The sequence below is a fragment of the Balearica regulorum genome, chromosome 14, assembly GCF_011004875.1.
Source record: "Balearica regulorum gibbericeps isolate bBalReg1 chromosome 14, bBalReg1.pri, whole genome shotgun sequence".
Taxonomy (NCBI): Eukaryota; Metazoa; Chordata; class Aves; order Gruiformes; family Gruidae; genus Balearica; species Balearica regulorum.
In genome coordinates this window covers 10,081,224-10,100,168 of record NC_046197.1, presented here as the reverse complement: position 1 = coordinate 10,100,168, position 18,945 = coordinate 10,081,224, and the positions used below count along the sequence as shown (strand labels likewise).

The 18,945-nt window shown below is 53.8% G+C and overlaps 1 protein-coding gene across 1 annotated transcript in view; it reads right to left on the bottom strand.

Moving 5' to 3' along the window:
* STK10 (serine/threonine kinase 10) overlaps positions 1–18,945 on the bottom strand; it is a 51,921-nt gene that overhangs the window by 10,269 nt on the left and 22,707 nt on the right. The window contains exons 3-9 of the mRNA XM_075766275.1: positions 11,269–11,317; positions 8,764–8,913; positions 7,306–7,378; positions 6,368–6,562; positions 5,259–5,340; positions 4,042–4,176; positions 2,728–3,264 (exon numbers count right to left, since the gene is read on the bottom strand). Coding sequence (XP_075622390.1) covers positions 2,728–3,264; positions 4,042–4,176; positions 5,259–5,340; positions 6,368–6,562; positions 7,306–7,378; positions 8,764–8,913; positions 11,269–11,317 — 1,221 coding nt within the window. The remainder of the gene's footprint in view (positions 1–2,727; positions 3,265–4,041; positions 4,177–5,258; positions 5,341–6,367; positions 6,563–7,305; positions 7,379–8,763; positions 8,914–11,268; positions 11,318–18,945) is intronic.

The window sequence follows — 18,945 nt, the reverse complement described above, 5'->3', positions numbered from 1 at the left end:
ACCAACACAGAGAAATTGGTGCAAAAAGGTTTGCATGAGACCAGCTTAGGTCACGAAGGCTCTTACTGCTCAAAACCGAATTAGAACAGCTGGCTAAAACTCCTGCATTTTCCAAATGAGAAAACGCCAACATTCAGCTGTCTGTGCCAGTCCCAGTGTCCAGTAACACCCTGACTCACTGCCTGAGCCCAGCAACCTGGGGCTGCTGCAGCCAGGCTGGTGCCTGCTCCGCAAGCGATCCCCAGGCTTTTCCCCACTGCTGAACGAGCAGCTCCCTGCCTTATTCATGGAGCTACTCAAACGTAGATCTGAAAACAGAATTGTTAATTTTCTCCTGGTCTTTTCTGTTATCCCTCAGTAGCAGGCCAGCATCCCCTCCTGAAGATGAGTAAAAGTATTTTCAAACATTATAGGAATATTAATTGTTCTCCAGAGAGGAGTCTGAGAAACTGTGGTCATATGGGATGCTGACTTTGAGTCCCCACTGTGAGCACACTTCACAGCGCACACCCCAGCGTGCCTCCTCCAGCTCCCAAGGGCTTCAGCCAAAGCTGGGAACTCCCAGTACTCCCAGGTCAGACTTCAGAAATTCAAGCTGGACACTCAAAAGAAGGAGTTCCCTCCAGAAACAGTTGTATCTGAGAAAGTTTGGTTTACCTTTTCAAAACCCTTCCACCTCCTTCTGCCTATTTCTGACTGTTTTCTCTGCCAGCTGCAGGCTCCCAAACTCACTAGTAGATTTCCTATCCCTAATCTTTCTAAAGAAAAAAAGACCTAGATACTTTTTGCCCAAACCTGTTTTTTTCTTTTTTTTTTTTTTGGACTAAACTATAAGCAACTGGAAAGAGTCTGGTAATAAAAGAGTCACCTTAACTTTGCAGTTTAGCCTGTGATAAAAAGCATGTAATAGTTAATGTTTACAACCAGAAAGAGTTTAACTCTTTGCTGCCCCTTCTCTTGCTGCAACCTGCCTGGCACCCTGTGCACGAAACCCAGCAGCACCAGGAACGTGAGCACGGGCAGAGTAGGGGAGTTGAACCCCACGAAGCTAAGGCTGGGCAAGGAGCCTGGGTGAGGAGGGAGCAGCACGGCCTGGTACCCCCCTGCACTCACAGCTCATTGTGCAAAGCAGAGGCTTCAGCACAGCATCTTTCCCAGTGCCCCCCAGCAGCATCCCTCCTGGAGAACAGCTCTGCCTGAAGGCCTTGCTCGGAGAGATGCAATTTAGTTTGTTCTGAGCATTACCTCTGGCTGGGGCAATTCACACCATGATCTAACATGACCATCTCTTTGGACTTACTCCCTGTAAAAAACTCCTTTCCCTTTCTAGGGGACTAACTGGGGAGAGCAATTACACGTGTGGCATCGTGTTCATCTTTGGCTGGCCTCAAGGAGACCAGGTGTCATGGGAAAGGTAGTGAGGAGGGATAAATTGTTTGGAAGAGCATCACACTTCCCTCATTCGGGATCCACATTGATTGCAGGCTCCTGCGGGAAACGCTGGTTCTCATGCTTCCAGCAGGAGACGGGGGGAGGAAAGTTTTGCCGAGAATGGTTTTCAGGCATTGTTTCTGTGCCGGGAAGCTATCGCTCATGCAGGCAATCGGATAAAGATCTTGTGCAACACATCACTCTGCCTCCTCAAGTTGCACATATTTCTTCTTCTGAAGCTCAGAAAATATCATTCCAGTTATTTTGCCTCTTCCTCTAAGCCATGCTGACCTGGCTGGCTCTGGCTCACAAGCATTCCCAGCCTCCAGAAAGCTTTAGCAAAAGCCAAGAAGCCAAGGAGGTCCTTATGCAAGTCACTGCTGACAAAAAGCAGGCCAGATGGATGGCAGGTTGGAAAAATTGAGAGAGGCACCTGCCCAAATAAGCTTTCTCCTGTGGCTAGGTGTTCTAGGAAAAAGCAGCAGAGTGATGGGCAATGGATAAAGTTTAGAAAACCACATTTTGGGTTTCATACTTGTCCTTGCTCTGACTGTGTACAACTGCACAAGTCAGGCGAGTGGCATGGTTACTTCTCAGGGACTCAAAATAGCTACAAAACATCATACTTCCACTAGATTTCAGTGGCCTGGGACAGCAGAGGGCACGTGTACCTGCAGTAGCTCCAGCAAGAACTTCTCCTTCCCTTAAGGATGTGCCACATGCCCATGGTACAGCTTAACACAGCAGTATGTGCTGTGCTGCCCTGAGCCCAGCTGGGACAGGCATCCCATAGACAGGGAAAACAAACCATCGAAGGCTTTGCCCTAGGGATACGCCTCCCCCCTCCTTGTTGGCCCTGCGTTTATTTGCAGACCTCCAAGCCTGGACACGCACATCACAAGCCAACCTTTCCAGCTATCTCACCAAATAGCACTTCTGTGGCACCTGCGTGGTCTTTAGCATTGTGCTAAAGCAATATTCTTGGACCCTCTGTCTTCATCCAGCCTCTGTCCTCTCCTGCTTTACCTGCTCCTTCAGGCACAGGGCAGATGAGGGGCAGCTCACTTTCTCCTCCTGTGGTCAAAGATCAACCCCATCTAGAGTACAGCATGCTGCTTTCTCAAGAAGGAGTTTAAGGCGCTATGGCTGAAATGTGCATGTGCACAGCTGCTCAAGGAAAAGATCTGAATTTCAGGGACTTGGCTAAAGGGGTGGGTGGGGGCAGGGAATACTCAGCACTTTCTGACAGGGTTTTGCTGCCCTTCCTTCTCCACACCCTCTGCCCACCACTCTCACCTTCAGGGAGATGGAGCCGCTCTCTCTGTTGAGGGACAGGTCAGCAGACAGGGAGATGGTGAGGTCCATGCTTTCAGAGGCTGAAGTGCTGCCAGAATCCGAATCCCCTTTGGACCGGCTGCCGGGGAACAGAGCTGGAGAATCCAAGTTCCCGTTGGCAAGCTTCTCCTCCGTGAAGTTCTCCAGGTGGCTGCTCTCTGGTCGCTCCCCGACGCTTTTTCGCTCCTTGCTGCCTGGCTTGGGCTGCTTGTCCCCTTCCGTTGAGTTACCCAACCGTCCAGGCTGCGAGACGATGTCTGGCTTGCCCTGGGTGGCCAAGGTGGTAGAGCTAGTTTTTGTGGACTGATTGCTCTCCAATTTGTCATTGTCACTGCTTATGCCTTCATCTGAGACTTTATCGCTCTGTCCATCTGTGGTCTCCTTGCCAGTCTCCACAGGCCCATTCGTTGCCTTGGGCAAGGAAGAGTCCGGAGGCTTCTCCCCATCAAAACTCAGCTGACTCGCCTCAGAGGGGTCCCGCTTGTGCTTACCAGGGGGCTGGAAAGACAGCAAAGGGAAGGTGTTGGGTTTTGTACCACCGCTTTAACATGACTGCAAGAGCTGCAAGTACCCCCGCTTCAGAGCGAAGTCACCCACAGCTAAAGAGTTATTGGGAAGAAATCCTCCCTTTTAGGACATCCATCCTGGGATACTTCTGTCTTTCTCGAGGTCTGTAGTCCCAAGGACTATGGACACTGGCTGGAAGGAAACAGCACAGTGGGGAAGCTCCAGAACCTGAAAATTCTTAAGAGACAGCCTAGGAGTTTGCATGTTGAACACCTTTTCCCATGGCTAACTCCACCACAGATTAATCACTGCCCTTTGCCACAGATGAGGGAGGTCGAGGCATGTCCCCAGGCAGCCTTGAGACGTTCCCTTCAAAGAGCCCAGCGCAGGGGCAGATTTGTCCAGCTCCCTCCTACGACTGGTGGTGCCTCACCGCTGCACCACGTGCTGCTGGCATTGCTTCCACTCCAGCTTCTCCAGCCTGTATCAGGGCCTACTTTCCACTTTTTTCCTTTTTCTTTAAACACTTTTTGCAAGCCCCTCCTGCGAGCAGGTAGCTGGGCCAGCCACCAGCATCATTGTTTCTCCATTCCCTTGGCAGCCACCAAAAACCAGCCCCTCCCTGGCCAAGCAACTGCTTCCCACTCCACCTGATGGGGCCCAGAATAGCTGTAAACCAGCCTTTTGGAGCCTAGAGAAGTTGCCGGGCTCTTTTGCCCACCACAGCTGCACTGGCAAACTTGCCAGCACAGGGCCAGGAGCGCTCACCGAGGCAGACTCTGACGAGTCATCTTCTTCCGCTTCATCTCGACTGTCCTCAATCTCTTCCATCACCTCAGCCTTGGCCTCAGCCACCAGCTCGCGCAGGGCCCGGTTGCTGGTCACCTTGCTGACGAAGGGATGCTGAAAAGCCAAGCACAATGCACACGCGTGAGGTGGCCAAAAGCCAGAGCTCGTGGCTGAGTGAGAACATGTGGACAGCAACAGTGAGGACCGCTTCTTGCTTTTAAACAACTGCAAAGACCTAAGGATGTGGTTCTTGCCAGTGTCACCAGGTTTAACCCCCCCAAATGAATTTACAGATATGTGCTGCACGTGTGAGAAAGAACAAGAGAGAACACAATACTGAGGTTAAGCGCCAGCTCTGCACACAGATGCTCAAAGCGTGGTGCTCTGCAAAGCTGCTTTATGTCAATGTCCCCCAAAGGAGAGCACCAGCTGCATTTACACAAGGGACTCTCGCCGCAGAGGAGACATCCCCGCCTCGCCACGGGTGGGCTGAGCTCTGGCGTGCAGGTCCGAGCCCATGAGGTGCCGCTGGCAGCGGGGCAAGAGCAGGTCTGCACGATCCCTGGGTGCAAACAGAGCGTGGGGGAAGGTTTAATTGAAATCAGGTTTGAATCGCTCAGTACACACAGTGGGGTGTTTGTGTTGAGCTTCAGCACAAGGCTGGGGAGTCCCTCGGGTTTGCAGAGCACACTGCGTGCTTCCTCCCGCTGACTCCAGCACAGGACGGGACGCGTGCAGCCAGAGTGCCAGCGCCGCAGAGCGAGAGCGTTTGCAGGCAGTGGGGAAAAGCATCTTCCAGGTTTTTGCTATTCTTGTGGAAGGACGGGAGGAAAGGAAAGGAGTTGAATTTAAATCTGGTATAACTAGGTATAATCCAAGTTGGCTGCCATGTGGGCATTTCTAGGCACCGGGAGCTATTTATTTTCCAGCTGGTGTCCGCAGGGGCTCTGCAGTTTGCTCCAAAGGGAAAAAACATTGCTGTTCCTTTTTGGAGCATTTTAGTCGCTGAAAACTACTATGAACTTTCTAAAAAAAAGGGAAAAATAAACTCAAACCAGTCTAAGACCCATCAAACCTTTTTTTTTTTTTTTGTTTCCTTCCTTAAAGGGAATCAGGCTGTACAGACAAAGTGGTTCAGTCACTCGCAGACAGACACCAGCTGCACACCCAGCCCAGGGGCCGGTGCTGGTCCCTACCTCCAGCAGTTGGGCAGCACTGGGCCGGGTCTCTGGGTTCTTGTCCAGCGCCGTCTTCAGGAAGTCTCTGAACTCCAGGGACCTTAAAACACACAGTTGTTGGCGAGCAGCTCAGGAGAGGGAAAGGCTCAAACGCCACAGGGGTCTGTTTGATTCCTTTGCAGGTTGTGTCCCAGCTGGCACCTGGCCACAATCACCATTTCACTCCCAGCATGGGAAACCCTGTGCTCAGTTATTCTCATTATTTGTAGGACAAATCAGCAATGTGGCCAAGCGAGGGATTAGATTTTGCTTTGCCCTGTGACACTGCACCCCAGGGCCAAGGCAGAGAGGTAGGAGAGGACCCCAGCAGTTATCCTCCAAAGGGACCCCATGGGTGGAGCTGTTTGTGGACAAGGATGCTCCAGGACCCATCCCCACAGCGGCAGTGTGAAAGGACGACTGTGAGGGACCCGGGAACCCCATAGGAGGGCACCCTCAGCCTGCAAAGCGCAGCTCTAAGATACAGAATGCGTCCCTGATGCAATTCCGGCTTCTGAGCCACTCCCACCTTGCCTGCTGGGTTTTAGTGGTGGGCTCCTGCCTGCTACCTGAACTGCTGTAACAGCACTCATGACTCCAGTGCTCTCACAGTAATATGCTGCTGGCTATCGTTCAACAGGTTTTGTCGTTATTTAAATAAATAAATAAAGAACGAACTGATTGGATTTTTTTTAAATGCAGAAGAGGCTTTCCAGACTCTAGGAAAGAAATTCTAGAGCTCTTGGTCATCTCCAGGTTTAGATGAAAATTTGCCTTTCATACAAAACCGGGACGTTTTGAGAACAGCCATGGGATCTCCCTCGCTTCAGCAGGGCTGTGGATGGGCAGCAGCTCCCCCCGTGCTGCCTGCACACCAGCAGCACAGCCACAGCGCAGGCAGCGCCGAGCAGCCTGCCTTCAGCCAGCAGTGCTCCTGGGGCCCCTAGCACACAGCTGGACCTAGAATACAGCTAGAATCCTACATTAGGGTCTCAAACTAAACAATACTGCTATAAAAGACTATTTCTTCTCTCTTGAAATGCTGTGTAAGCTGGGAGATGTGTACTCTGCTGCCCAAAAGCCCTCACCATTTGGAAGGGCAGCTGAGCGTGGGGGGGTCAGACTTGGCAATCTTCAGCAGGACTCTCATGGGGTTGAGCTCATGATGGGGCGGCTCGATCTGGGCCATTTCGATCAGTGTGATTCCCAGGGACCAGATGTCCGCCTTGTAGTCATACGGAGTGTCCTTCATGGTCTCGCACATCACCACCTCCGGGGCCATCCTGCAAGGGGCAGAGCAAGGAGCAGGGATGGGGAGGGATGACACCACTGCCACGCATGTGAGCCTTGCAGCAGCAATTAAACGCCTTAAATAATCCACAACATTGCACAAAACACAGCCTTTCTTCCCAGCTCTGGGTTTCAGAAGCAGCAGCATCTTTTCTAAGGGGTCCAACCCCCTCCCCCTTTTCCACAGACCAGAGAAAGGTCTTTTGAGACAGCCCAGGCAACCCATGGAAACCCTCAGGCCATTGACATCTGGCACAGATGTTGCTTCAGACAATAAACTAATCCTCGCCAATTCCGTTCCTTCAGCAAATCGGGTGATTTAGAGATTGCATTTCTGGAAAGAGGAGTTGTTCCCATGTGCTTGGAGCTGCTTCAAAGCTCACTCCAGCCCCCGGGGTGGGGGAAGCAGTGAGTGCAAACACACGAGAACATGTGTGTCCCTCAGTCTTCCAAGCCTGGAGCATGGTGGCCCCTCAGCCGGCTCAGGGCACCGTGACACCGGGCAATGCTCCCACACTACCGAGGCTGCTCACAGCTCCCTTTAGGCAAGGGAAGCCCTTGCACGTGTGGACACTGGCCAAGACTCCTCATTAAAATCATCCCACACATGCTTGGTAAGGCACTATGGTCCAACACATCCCAAAGGCCATCAGCTCCCCATTTCTGAGCAAGCCTGATTTTCAGAAGAGCGAAGCTCCTTGTGAACATGGGATTTCTTAGCAAGCAGGTCACTCACCAGTAAGGAGTCCCAATGAAGGAGTCTCGCTTCTGCAAGGTTTTCATGTTTTTGGCAGACACTCCAAAGTCAGCTGCAAAGAGCAGTAACATTAGATGCCATAGAAAAGCTGAACGACCCTTCTGAATTAGCACACTTGGCTGAAACGCAGATTTAAAAGCAAACACACATTGAAGGCAAGAACATGATACAATGTGCAGCTTCCTCTAAACGGAGCATCAGAAATTAAATTTGCTTTTGGGTATGCAACCACTAGGGACCTTCCCCTCCCATGTACTATAAGACAGGGGCATAACAAGCCATCCCTACTGTAACCCAAACCCTACACATCTAGAGGGAAGTAGAGATCTTTTCCACAAACAAACAAAAGCAGCCCCCAGCAGATTACTTTCAGGACTGCTATTTCATAGCAAAAAGTCTCATTTTACATCAGAAAAAACAAAGTGCTGTTGCATTCCTTCTCTTCCCTTCAGCCACTGTGTGATGCCTTTCCCTGATTTTGTCCCTCCTACAGAGGGCTGCTGAAGCCAACCCAATCTGAACTGGTAAGACCTGCAGAGGGTACCGAGCCCACTCCAGGTCAGTCTGCTTTCCGAGATGGCCCTGCTGACCTCCAGAGGAGCTCTTATCCATCTGCACCCCAGGCTCAGGGTGTCCCTGGCTGTGGATCATCCTTGGCCCAAGACAGCAGAGCGTTTCTTATGTCAGAGCAGAGCCCATGGTCACAGGAAGGTTTCCATCTTCCCAGGCAAGCTGGTCTCCATCATCCCAAGAACGCCCCACAGCTGCCAGCACCCCTCATCACGGTCCAGAAAGAGATCTGCACCTTTCTGACCAGACACTACAGACAAAGCAACCTTCTCATTCTCCACCAGGTAGGTGGACGCCAATTTAACTCAAGCTCATAGCGAGTTGGCAAAGCAACCCTTTGGCAAAACTCGCCTTGTCACCACCAAACCTGCTCTGAAGATAAGACAAATTCTTCCAGCTCCCAGCCCTGCCAACTGGCACCCTGCACAGGATACTCAGCAGGCCAAAAAGCATAAAAATTGAGTTCAAAGAGGGATTAAACAAATTCATGACAGGAAAGTCCATCAAGGGCCTGAGCACGGCTGCGGCTCTGGGAGTCTCGGTGCTCGCCTGGGGGCTGAGCAGAGCACACAGTTCCATGGTGGGTTTGGCCTCCCATGAAACAACACAAAGTTTTCCCCTCACCTTCTCCTGCCTGAGCTCATCAGCCAGCAGACAAGCCGCTGGCGTCCCACAGGCAAAGCAGAAGGCAGAGAGCATCCCTCAATCCCCCACCACGCTCAAATATAGCCGAACACTACAATCCAGCTCCCAGCAGCATGCGCCTGTCATTAGCGTGGTGTGAAACGGTCCCAAGTGCCCACAGCCGCTCTCCCAACAAATCTGGCTGAGCGAGCGCCCGCTGTGCTCCTGTGCCAGGTGGCTCACCAAGCTTGATGTCCCCATCCTGGGTGAGAAGCACGTTGCCTGCCTTCAGGTCACGGTGGATGATCTTTTTGCTGTGGAGGTAATGGAGGGCTTCCAACATCTGGCGGCAAATCACTTGAATCTGGGGTTCAGTCAGGCCCCGGTCCAGCTCTGCAGGGAGGGAGAGAGCCGTTAAACAGGATGGGCATTCGAGTGATGCTCCACCTGAGCAGCAGAAAGGCATGGACTACCCAGCAGACCATTTAGAAACCACTGCCCATGTGTCAAAGCAGCAGGAGAGCAATGCAAATCAGCTCGTTAAGGTAATTTATTCCCTTAGCCAGCACTCACAGTGCAATGCTCGCCTGCTTGGAGCTGCTGGTTTATAGCTCCCGCCCGAGAATGCATGGCTGAGCAGGCTGGCCGGGGAATAGAGGATGAGGGGGATGAGGAGGGGGAACCTGACATGCCTGTGAGGGGGGCTCTGAGCTGTACGTTGCCCGCTGATTTGGGAAACGGGTCCCTGCAGGCAAGCTGGATCTCGCCTGGTCCGGGGACGATGCTGCAGAGAGGAGGGAGCTGAACTCGGCTGCAGGTGGCAGCAGGGTCAAACACAGATGTGAGCACAGCTCCGGATGCAGCCCATGCTCTCGTGCCCCAGGGGGGTACCCCTGCCGTGGAGGTGCAGCGTACCGCCCCCCCCCCCGTACATCAGGAGAGACATGCCACCTCCCAAAGCAACAAGCAATAAAATACTCACCAGCGCTACCCCTACCCATTGCTCTGAGCTGGTTTTTCAGGTAGCACCAGGTACCAGCACACCAGCTCACACCCCGCTGTTTGTCCCTATTTCTGAAGCTTGCAGGGACACGCAACCACCGGCACGACCTCCCTGCCGAGCTCTGCCCAGCCACCTTCACTGTCTGAGACTGCTTTCCAAAGCAATGGCTCTGCAAACCATCAAACCTCCAGATGGTTAGCATCGTTTGAGCTTCCCTCCGCAAGCCCCTTGCAGTGTAGATCCCCCCTCCAGCGCAGAAGCACACGCCGAGACCAGACCGAGATTCCAACCGCCCAAATTGCACGGCCAGGATGAGGGCTGATGGATGGACTCCAGCAACTGGGACGATGCTGCTTCAGAGCAAGGATCTTAACCACAGGCTGGGGGATGCAGGTTCAACTACTTTGTGCCTCCTCCTCTTTACCAAGATCTCCTGTGCTCTGGGGGAAGGTGATGATTTTCACTCTCCCTGGAGCATCCGGCAAAAGCAAGGCTTATTACAGTGCACCAGACCACAGTTTTTGTACAAAAGGTTTCAAAGGCCAGTTGCTGGTGGGCATGGGGAGGTGGAACAGGCAGCATTCAGCAACTCTGAATTTAATAATGCCAGAAGCACTCCTGAGCTCTGACCCGCAGCTCCTCCTGCCCCCGATTTGGGGGGTGATGGCACTATAGTCAGGCCACGTGCTCACAGTTTTCTAAGCACCCTCTTCCAACTCCCATGTCCTCCAGAGACTGACTGCCATGGACACAGCCCCATGAATGCTCCAGGGAGGTTTAAGTGTCCCGAGACAGGGCATCCCTGTGAGGTTTTCCGGGGTAAGGCATCATTTTCTCTAGCACTTCACCAAAGGCACTTTTACTTGCAGTGATTTGGATCCACTTTAAAGATCCCTAACAGAGGCACAAGTTTTAGGGGTTGAATCAAAGATGACAAATTTGGATCCATACTATTCTCAGAAATAAAAATTAGGCCTTTGGAAATATCACAGCCGAAAGGGAGAAACCCCTGGAGAGACACAGCTCTGTCCCAGGGCCTCCAGGCAAGAGGACATCAGAGTGCCGTGTTCACCACGCAGAGGGGATGTCACCCCCCTACCCCAGGGGCCGTGCAGCCCTGGCATAGAGGGGCTGTAGCACCAGTCAGGGCGTTTTTGGGGAACACCCACATACTCCCAGTCCCAGCGGCTCTGTGTGGAAGGGAGGAGTTAAAAATGGGAAGATTCCTGGAATTACTGCAAACTGCGGTTTATTCAGACACTCGTTCTGCTTCACCAGATGACCGATACCATACGGAGAAGTCAGCAAGGAGATCCTGGGAGATTCATCATGACAGCCGCCCAGATTTAACATCTCAGCTCCACTACCCTTCCCTTCCCGGGAAGCTGTGGGAACAGGATCCCAAGCACCCAGTGCCTCTGGCAGATAAATATTTAAAGCCCTCTTTCCCCTCCAGCCAGACTCTCCCTTCTCCCCATGCTTTGTGATCTGCTCATCCCAGCAGCATTTAAATCACAAAAGGACATCAAAGTAGCTCAAGAAACACCCCAGGGCTGCCACACCTTCTGCTTGGGGTATGAAAATAGGCAAACTCATGGGAGAGAAACAGTAGCTGGAGATGCTGGGGCACCTACGTCTGCCATCTGTCCGAAGGCTGCCCCTGAAAGCGTGCCAGAAGGCTGGCAACGCCTTGCAGGCATCGCCCCGAGCACTGAGAAGAGCCTGGCACCGCATGCCACACTCACCCAGCATAGTGGCATCCACTGCTCCGCCTGGGCAGAACTCGATCATGATCTGCAGAAACAAAGAGAGAAGAATTAAAGTCAGGTCCACATCTCACTGAGCAAAGCCCAGTGGGTAGGGAAGAGGAGATAAAAGCATTGGGGTTTGCTGCCCCTTCACCCCACATGGGCCTCGACACTTTCCCTGCATGGGGATGCAGAGGCTGCAGCCGTCCCCGGGACTCATCCTGCAGGCATCCCCAGCACGGATGATCACTCAAACTCTGGGGCCGGATCCTGCACCCACCCGCAGCAGCCATCCAGAAAGGAGCATCCCCATCACGGTGACACCCCCAGCGGTCACGCCTGGCCTCAGGCCCCATACCTGGACGCCCACCCGAGCAGCCAGCTTCAGCTCCGGCTTCCTCTCTGTTTACATCTCTTCCCATTGCATTTTGGAGCAAGGGCTGCTCCAGAGAGCGGCCTTGCCAACAGAATGAGATAGCTGTCATAGCTGGGAGCTGACGTGGCTGGGAGAAATCAGAATTTTCTTTGGCCAATGAGAGATGGGGAGGGCTGCTGGGTCTTTAATTTTTTTTTTACTTTTTGTTTTTGTGCCCCATTGCTCAGTAGTTCATCGCTCTCGATTTTAAGCAATTTGAGGGGAAAATATGTCAATAAAGAGGTCAAGTACATTTACCAGATTGCTGCTGTTTTGCTCCCAGGGACGTGCACAGAGTCCTGCCAGTACCTCACACCCACCTGCCCAGCCCCCGCTGCCCCCCCATGCTCCCACAGGGTGGGCAGCACCCATGGGGTGGGTCCTTCCCCAGCACCTTGGGGGTGCAGGTCCTCTTCCCCCTCACCTCTGCACAAACTCAGCCGGAGCCTTTCCCGGGGAAGGGGGAAACCCAGTGCCAGCCCCAGCTCCCCCCTCCCCTTCAGGGCAGCCGAGGCTGCTTAGATAAACAGATAAACAGATAAAAATTTCAAGCAGCCAGAGGTTACAAGGGACAAGAGATGCTTCACCTCCCTGACAAGCTGTTCTCCTTGTCGAGGCGACACAGGGCAACATACCAGAGAGGTGAAATGCCAGAGTTTATTTTGAGGACAACGACTGAACAAACCCAAGGCAGTGTTTACCAGTGCGGCTCTCTAAGCCCTTCAAGTGGAGGTCACGTTACTAAACACTGCTCTAAGCACTGGACCAGGAGCCGAGGGGAGAAGGTTCAAGTTCCCTCTTCCCCATGGTTTAATCCTGCAGCTCCAGGCGAGCCACATCCCACCCTTTCCTCCTGCAGTTCCTACACGTGGGCACGGGAAATGCTGTTGTCGACCCTGACAGCAGTGGAAGACACAACTGCTTTGTTTTGGAGAAGAAGGGGGAGCAGGACCAGGTGCTGGGGTGCAGCAAACGCTGAACTGCTCTGTGAGGGTCGGCTCAGGTCCAAGAGTCGGAAGGGAGACAATGCTGAGAAAAGAAACCCAGGCAGGGTGGGCAGCGTGACACAGGCACCGTTGGAGGAAGCGGAGAAGAATAACCAGACGACGTGGCTGGGGAAGCATTTGGAGCAGGCAGATGGAGAGAAGCAATTGGGAAGACATTCGAACCGTTCACAAATTGGGAGAACAAATCTGCGCTGACTTGGAGCCTGCAGGGAGGAAACCAGCGGGTCAGCAGAGCCCTCGCACAGATGAGCCATATCAACACACTTTCTTGCTCGACTTTATACCTTGAACCAGAACATCAGCAGCTTCACCAGCAAATGGAAAGGTAAGAATTACCTCCTGCCACGGTCCCCCCAGGCACTGAGATCCCCGCCGGACCTCTGTGCCCCATCATCACCCAAACACAGCTCTAGGAGGCTCATTTCAAACAGCTCTTTTTACAGTGTTCCTCATCACGTTCATCAGAGCAGACTAACATCACCAGTGGACGCCAGCCCTTCCTGGGATCCTCAGAGGCCAGAGTGCCAGAAGCAAACCCCAAGCAAGCCCCACGCCAAGTCCAACCTGCCGACTGGGAGGGCGAGGGCTTCCTCCGCTCTGGGAGGCTGGGGGACGGCTGGGGCTCTGCCAGCACCACCAGCCTGGTGACAGCACCTCTGCACGGTGGCACCACGATCCCACCCATGGCACGTGTCCTCTGCCAGACCATCCAACCTGCCACCAGCCTAGGCCAGCCAAGAGCGAGCGACTGCTGGCTGCGTTACTCGAGCCCAAGGGCAGGGTTTGCAGCGGCTGCAGAAGGACAGCGCAGACCTGATCCTGCGTAAGTCGACTATCACAGTTTTACACTGCTCTGGCTGGCAGAAAACCTGCCTGTACAAATGAGCCTGTGTCATCACTGAATCACAGCCCAGGGTTTTGTTCATCTCACATGAGCAATCCTTTCCTGCTCCTCCTGATCCAGGCGCCTCAGGAACTCACCTGCCCAAAGAGGGGGGTCTGCAGGTTCGAGCAACAGCCATCCTTACATTCAACCAGTAGAGGAGGCCTGATGAGAAGCTCCTCTGTGTAACCAGGCTCAGCTCTTGAATTTAGACGGTCCCACAACTTCAAACAACCCAGCCTGAATTAGCTGCTAACGTGGCCTTTGCCATCCAGGTGAGCCGGGTGCTTTCACCGTTAATGCTCAGCAAGCAGCTTTACAGCTTCTGCCTCTTTGGGTGTCCCATATAAATGAAGTCCCCTGGCATCTCACATAGCTCCTCTTACAGAGCCTCCAGACTGAGAAATGTAATTTTAATTTTGAGTGGGGGACACACAGAGGGCAGCTGGCTGGGTGACAGCCACAGCCGCCCCGGTCAGCAGAGCCCCGGGGAGCCCAATGCGATTCCCGCCCCCGGGGAGATGCTGGGCTGAGGTTTCCTACCAGGGGCACAGCTGGTACAGCCGAGATGCGCTCTGGTGACACACGCTCAGCTTTTAAACGGGGAAGGGCCAAGCACAACACACCCTACCCTGGATCCGCGTGGGATGCATTTCATCTCACAAAGTTTCATTTGGGTTCACAGTCTAGCAGTGAGAGGATTAGGGAAATCAGTCCATCTGAACCAGCGTGACTGTGTATGTTTATGCAGGCACAGCAGGCTGCGCGCCAGGCACGGGGAATATGGGAAATATGGAAAACTTAAAAATATGCATTTTCAACAGGGGCAGAGATGCCAAAGAATAATTATGGGTGTGGCCAGATAGTCTGAACATCCAAAAACCTAATGGGCTCTTTTCAGCCCAGAAAACCTGATTTAAATAAATGCAACTGGCAATCCCATAGCTCATACACCACACACACTTCCTTCCAGGCACAGGGCCAGCCCAAAAAAACGTTTTACCATTGAAGCAGGTAGGAAGGCAGGCCCGGTGGCAGCAGCACACAGCCGTGTCTGTGTGCGAGCTGGGGGATCAGGAAGCTCGTGGAGAGCGGTGGCTGTGCCGGCACCCTCCCCAGGCCCGCAGCGGGGAGGGGGACAGGCAGTCGCTGACACACCAGGGCGGGCAGCCTGCTGCACCGGCCATGATGAGGAACGAGTTGGGAGGATCCTAGAAGAGAACTGTTCAACAAGAACCTGTGCATCTGTGCAGCCAGGAGGCTGGTGATTTACCCGAGGGCTGCAAAGAATTTAACTCTTTGCTTAGGACTGTTTCCACGTCCTTTGATACATGGGCTGATGTCTCCTTTCCTGAGTGTCCCCAAGCCACAGCTGGAGCAGGAACCTCTCTAGTGACAGTGCCAATCTTGGCGCTGCATTGCCCATCTCAACGCTGCACCGGGCTGCTGCCTGCGCTGCGCTCGGCCGGCCCCAGCAATCCCCCTGCGACCTGCAAGACCTGGGACTTGGCACAGGGCAAGCTGCGGAGCCACAGCAGCACCACAACACAGCAGTTTCACGCGCCCGGTCCTGCAAAAGCTCCTGAGGTCTTGTGAGCCAGAGACGTGTGACCCGTGGTGGCCTCTGCCCCAAGGCTGACATCCTGAAATCGGTCCTTCACACTAATTAGAGCCGGGAAGGGGAGTACCCACACCTCTTCCTCCTCCTGCTTGGGGTCTGGGCAAGGGGGTCTGAGCTCTGGCTGCAGGGTCTGCAGTGAGCAGCCTGGAACGGGGCTGGAGCAAACATCCTGTTTATAACGATTTCCTCCGCTCAAGAAATCCAGGGACTTCCTCGCCGAAAGCTGCCCAGCCCCTCTGCTGCGCTGGGCTCCCAGGGGGGCATGCAGCAGCAACAGGAGCTCTGCCTTCTGCCACCACCTCAAAGCTGTTATAAATCTTGGGGATTACACACTATCGGCATTTTACTTTTCAGTCTACAGGCAGCTGCAACTACACCTCGTAGGCACACGCAGAATTCACCGTTGGCTCCCATCAGTATCTGAGCAACACGACCGACTGACGGCTGCCTTCCAGCACAGCCAGAGCCCCACGGTCTCAGCTCCGACACCGCAGCCAAGAAACTCAGCCACCACGCTGGGCTCATTCACAGCTCGACAGGGACACACGAGCTGCACGCACAAGAACAGATTTGGGCGGCCAGTTTATAGACAGAAAAGGAACCTGCTCTTGCTACCTCTCAAACCTTCGTATCACAGTTTGAGTGCTGCTATTACAAAGAAAAAAAAAAAAAAAAAAAGGCCCTTTTCTCCTGTACCTTTAGTGAAACAGCATGAAGAGGTCTGCATGGAGAAGCCACATAATCTTTCCCTTTCGAGAACCTTTTGTACCTGCAAAATTACGCTTAAATTGAAAGCAAAAGCCCAACAGAATTTAAAGGGCTTTGCTCACGACCTTGATTTGTCCTATGGCTCATCCTAATCCTGCCTTTAGGCACAGCAGGTCCGGGAAGCGTTGTGGCCCGAGTGGGAGCAGGGCACGCAGGGGGGCTGGGGCCATTTTCTGGGCTGCTGAAGTAATAAGTAACTGCCTGGGAGGAGAGGAAGCAGGGTCCAGTGAGCCTGGAGTTGCCCAGGAGAATAAATACATGTACATATGTATGAAAAAGCTAAGGCTTAAATTAAGTGCTCTTACAGACACAGGTCTTGAAGTCATACCCGAGCGAGGCGGCACTCCACGTTATGAAAAAGCATTATATGACTCCGCAGCTCCAGACAGCAGATCAGCCACTGCGCCAGGAGAATCCCTCTGGCACCCTACACCAGGCAAGGCCAAGATTACTGAAAACAAACGTAGGATGGATTAGAGCCCCATGCAGTTTCTGGGTCTGACAAACCAGGAGGGGCATCTGCCTGGGTACCAAAGTCCTCCCAGGTAGGACAGAGAGCCTGCTACACTCCTCCCACCCTGGGCAGGACTGGTCCTGCCTCTTGGGTGTGTTTGAACTCCTAGAACATCCTATAACATCTAAAAAAAAAAAGAAATTATAAAAGCTTATCTTGAAAGGTATTTTTACCAAACACTGCACAGTTGCCAAGGGTGGAAGAGCTGATGTCCCTGAACTGAGGTTTGCAATTGAAGCCCAATTAAGAGGAGAGGACACACCCTCAGCCCCGCTATTACTCATCAGATTGGCATGTCAGAGGGCAGAGGTTCATGAACTGTTCCCTCTGCAGCAGTGCTGGAGAAATGTCTCTTCCAGTCATGGGGCGGGGGGAGGAAAAAAAAAAAAAGCCATCAGCTGGGACAGCTGGGGGCAGCTCATCTCAGCTGCGGTGGCCCTGGGCAGCCAGGCATTTCCCATGAGTGCAGGAGGCTGCACAGGGAGGCCACCAGGTCCCCTTTGGATGGAGGAGCCCTTGGCTGGCAGCCCAGTTGCTCCCAAGTCACTGGAGGTGGTGGGCGCCTGTAGGCTTTTCCTGTGACTTTGCTGCTTTTGCAGTTCCAGGTTGAATAGCCCAATTGCTTTGGAGTCACAGTGGTGCTCCAGAGCACCCAGGCCAATACTACATGGGTGCATGCCACGCTAAGTGCTGTAACCACCCGGCCACCTCCCTTCCCACTGAACCCTGAGCATCAGCCCCAGTGGGCAACCTCCCCAGGGTCTGTCTGCCCCAGATCCACCCTGCCTGGTCCAGAAACTGCTTCAAAGCTGAAGTACTTCAGCAATTTCCTCTCCTAATCTGCAGCAGTTTCATTTTATTTGTTTAAGCAGCTGCCCGGGGAGAAGGTAACCCGCAGCATCCTGCTGCCGTGACAACCTCCATCGCCCACATGCAACCTCGTGGCTCTGCCGCGTTTGTGAGGCATCCTTATCACCCACAGCTGAAAGCACCCTCTGGCTCAGCCACCAGCTCTCCTGCCTTGTGTTGGCACAGAGGGACTGGGGAGATAAGAACAGTAAACGTGGTAAAGTAAACTGTGCTCCATTTATAGGCGGAGCTGGTGAAGGGAAATGCTTCTTTCCAGGTTGCCTCCTTGTCAGCCATCGCACTCGTTCCACCTCCCCTCTCTCCAGGATGCTGAGTTGGCACAAAGCTCCTGAGGGGATGTTGCCATTAGCAGCAGTCGATTCCATCTCTGAGTTCAAGCAGGGCATGGAGAAGGAGCAGGGTGTGCCATAGCGGGCCTCAGCCATGCTCTCCATCAGAGGTTTTGGTCCTTCTCCATGCGGAGCTGCCATTGCAGGGAGAGAGCAACGGGAGGAGGGTCCCCAGGCTGCCCCCATGCACGGTCCCAGCAGGGAGGGGCAGGAGGAAGGAGCCTGGGGCAGATGTGCCTGTGTGGGTACCGCAGCAGGGAGAGCAGGGCTTTCCCGGCATCGCCCACCCGCTTACAGGAAAAGCGGAAGAAATGCAGCAAACAGCAACCACTCCTGTCATTCAGAGGCCATGTGGCAGGGTGGGGGGCAGAAATCCTTCACATTCAGCAAAAACGCAACAAAGGGAAAGAAAAAAAAGAAAAGAAAAGAAGAAAAAAAAGCCTGAGCGAGTCAGGGGCCACGGCTGCCTCCAGGCTCTCCTGGTGCTGCAGAGAGAGATGAGCTGCCCAACATGATGGGTGGGTGGGGAGGACGGTGCAGAGCAGTTTAACAGGGACTCCACGTACAAAACCCTGACACACCCCCGGGTGCTGTGTCAGCATTCCTCCCCCCCCCAGTCACCCTGCCTCCTGGATGGATCTGCTGAGTCAGCAATGCTGCATGCTGAACCCACCCTTCCTCCCAGCCCATCCAGGCGATGGACACTGCTTCCAAAGCCATCTCACATGGGAGGCACCAGTCTGCTCAGCCCCACAACAAGCCCCAGTGCAGGGCAGCGAGAGGACCCTGCTTTTACAAAGCTGCTTTTTAGGCTACAGCAAGAGAGCAGGCCCTCCTTTTCTGTAAGGGGATTGCCCAGAGGGGGAATTCCAGACCCTCTTCCTGCCGCAGCAAAGGTGGTGGCTGGGAAGCGAGAAGGCAGCCGAGGCAGCATCACCTCGGGTGAAAACCGCAGGGCACGTACCAATGCCTGAATTTCAACAGACAGCCGCGTTGAGTAACAGCCACTGCCTCTGAGCTGCTGAGCCCTTCCCCTCTCTGCCACCCATCCAGCGGGGCACGGGCCGGGGACATGCAGCGGGACGGTCCCTCCTGCAGAGCCCCCAGCCCCTCGCTGGGACGGCGAGCCAAGCTGTCTGCACCATGGCTGCCGAGGGTGAAAGCTTCGGCCACAAAACCCGGTGCCGCCCTTCCGCCGTCAGAAAGGGAGTCGCAGCCTGCGGTGCCTTCCTCTCCCTCCTCTCCCCCTCCAGAGCAAACACGTGGG